At 54.7% G+C, this 2,605-nt stretch overlaps 2 protein-coding genes across 2 annotated transcripts in view; one reads left to right on the top strand and one right to left on the bottom strand.

The window, feature by feature from the left end:
• trmt13 (tRNA methyltransferase 13) overlaps positions 1-304 on the bottom strand; it is a 6,419-nt gene extending 6,115 nt beyond the window's left edge. The window contains exon 1 of the mRNA XM_019855856.1: positions 83-304. Within this exon, the coding sequence (XP_019711415.1) occupies positions 83-208 (126 nt within the window). The 5' untranslated portion in view covers positions 209-304. The remainder of the gene's footprint in view (positions 1-82) is intronic.
• A 146-nt stretch (positions 305-450) lies between these two features.
• Positions 451-2,605, top strand: part of map1sa (microtubule-associated protein 1Sa) — an 8,347-nt gene continuing 6,192 nt past the window's right edge. The window contains exons 1-4 of the mRNA XM_019855852.1: positions 451-785; positions 1,564-1,665; positions 2,113-2,195; positions 2,283-2,423. Of these exons, the coding sequence (XP_019711411.1) occupies positions 629-785; positions 1,564-1,665; positions 2,113-2,195; positions 2,283-2,423 (483 nt within the window). The 5' untranslated portion in view covers positions 451-628. The remainder of the gene's footprint in view (positions 786-1,563; positions 1,666-2,112; positions 2,196-2,282; positions 2,424-2,605) is intronic.

Raw genomic sequence — 2,605 nt, forward strand, 5'->3', positions numbered from 1 at the left:
GCCGGAGCGTCTTCGTGCGCGAGTGAGGAAGAATGGCCAAGGTTTTCTTTCGTCAAGCCAATTGAAAAGGCGTCCTACTCACGGAGACGTTGTTGGCGTGTTCCCCGCAAAACTCGCGTCCTTTGGCCACGACCATTTTACAAAAACGTTTCTTTTTTTCCACGAAGAATGCACATTTGCCGTTTCGGTCGGTCGCGGGCGCCGCCATGTTGGCCGAGTTGTGGTGCCGCGTTCGCGTGCTGACTTGGAGGGGGGCGGGCGGGCGGGGGAGGGGAGCAAAAAAAGTCGACGCCGCTTCTCCTTTAGTCTGAAGAAAGAAGAAGGTCGACGGTGACCTCAATGTTTTGGGCTTGCACCACTTGCATTTTCGCGCTCGTTCAACAGGAGCACTTTTGGTTCAGCAAACGTGATTGCGATCACAAGTTTTCACCGACTTGACAGAGATCTCCATAAAAGCCTGAACTCTCCACTCTCTTCTCATTGGTCATCTTTTGTCGCGCTTGTTCTTACGCCTTCGCCGATTGGTGGCTTTCCAATTCGCTCGCCATCTCCCCGCCCTCGACGCCACGGGAGGGGCGTGTTCTGAAGGCGAACTTGGTGACGTCCCCACCGGACCGGCCATGATGCCATGATGGCGACGAAACGGGGCGGCGGCGGCGGCGGCGGCGGTCCTGGCTCGGCCTCCGCCGGGGCGGCGGATTACTCCTTGCTGGTTGTGGTCGGGGCGGTCGGGGCGCGGCGGGACGGGGACCATCTCGAGCGGCTGTTGCTGCAGATCGAGTCGGGTGAGTTTCTCCAAAGTTTTGCCGCCACACCGGAGCGGGAAGTCGGTGCGCCCTTTCACAATAAAACCCGTGGCGAGACGCGCATGAAGTCCACGAATACACGTTTGCAAAAAGTGTTTATCGTTACGGAACCGTTCGAGCCGTCGGGGGACTTTCGGGGGTTAAATTACGGCAAGGAGTTTTCTCTTCCCGACCGTGTCAGACTGTTCTGGCACGGCTCCAGAATTTTTCTTTTCTCTGCCGGGGGGCGCGGGGGGGGGGCTATTGTAGGGCCTACAATACATAGTTGGGCTGAGAAAATGATTTCTCAATATATTTTAGAATAGCAGGTAAAATGCAGGCGGGTCCAAATGACAAACTTTTCAGAAGGGGTTTTGGCCCCACTGTGGCGCCATCCCTGTCCTCGCGTCCAGAAATTTTACATCACGTGTGGTAAAAGCACGAATGGTCAATAACTTTCCGGTGAAGTTCACTCAGATTTAGCAGTGACGTCACACAGACGAGCAAAAGGTGAAAGGCCGTGTCTGGTCACTTGAACTCCACAATGACAAATGGAACCATGTTTTGTTTTTTTTGTTTTTTCTGTCAGCCGATCAGAATCCACCAAAGTCATGATTGTTTGTGACCGTGCGCCATGAGAATGATTTTGGTTCCCCACATAACATCAATGAGTCATTGTTCCTCTTTCCTTGTGTGTGTGTGTGTGTGTGTGTGTGTGTGTGTGTGTGTGTGTGTGTGTGTGTGTGCGCATGCGTGCGTGCACATACGCATGCTCCAGGTGTGCGCTGCTGGCGTGTCCCAATTCCGTTGGACGTTCTGGACCAGCAGCTCAAGCTGTTCGTGTCCCGACACTCGGCCTTCCTGTCGGAGGTGATTCCCGGTGAGAAGCTCAAACGTGATCGGAGCAGGATGGTGACTGTTGTGTGAGGCTCCGCCTACAATGTTTTTGTCACGTGTATAACTTGTTTCTACTGAGCAGACCCACTTGAAGTCATATGCCGGGGAAAAAAAAAATCGTGTCCCGACACTCGGCCTTCCTGTCGGAGGTGATTCCCGGTGAGAAGCTCAAACGTGATCGGAGCAGGATGGTGACTGTTGTGTGAGGCTCCGCCTACAATGTTTTTGTCACGTGTATAACTTGTTTCTACTGAGCAGACCCACTTGAAGTCATATGCCGGGGAAAAAAAAAAGTCACAATGATGCATTTGTACTTTGACGGTTTTCATGTTGACCTCAACCAAGACGGGGCCTCTTCACGGTTATTGTTATAGCGTGTTAGCGGTCAGCTTATGGGCCTCAACGTGTTATTTTTTTTGGATGTTCATAGGTCAGCGAACGTTGCAGCACCGCGGAGACATTCTGGATGCGCAAGTGGTGTTGAATCCAGCTCACGATCTGGTGTGCTCAGAGGTGAGAGCGCCCGGAAACCAAAAAAGCTCGCTCTCGCGCCCGACACGTACGAGCGGCTTTGCGTTTCCCGTTCGCGTGCGTGCGTAGGTGCGGCGGCTGCTGTGCGAGCCATCTCGACACAAATTGTTGGTCCTGGCCGGGCAGTGCGTGGAGGGCAGCGGCGACGTGGTGCTGCAGAAAGGCCTCTTCTCCCTCGGCGACTTGATCCAGATCTGTTCCGACGAAGAGGTTAGTCAGCTAGCCCCGCGTAGCGTTGCGGCCCCGTGAGGCCTTCGCGCACATTTGTGGCTTCCCGTCAGCTGCTCGGGTCAGCTGCCGCGTGAGCCGCGCTTCGTTTCGTCTCGCATTCTTTTCTCGACCGGTCCGCCGGATCGCGACGGGGAAGAAAGCGAATCGCCCGTCGCGTCGCG

This window comes from Hippocampus comes, unplaced genomic scaffold, assembly GCF_001891065.2.
Source record: "Hippocampus comes isolate QL1 unplaced genomic scaffold, H_comes_QL1_v1.1 scaffold463, whole genome shotgun sequence".
In the NCBI taxonomy this organism is placed as follows: Eukaryota; Metazoa; Chordata; class Actinopteri; order Syngnathiformes; family Syngnathidae; genus Hippocampus; species Hippocampus comes.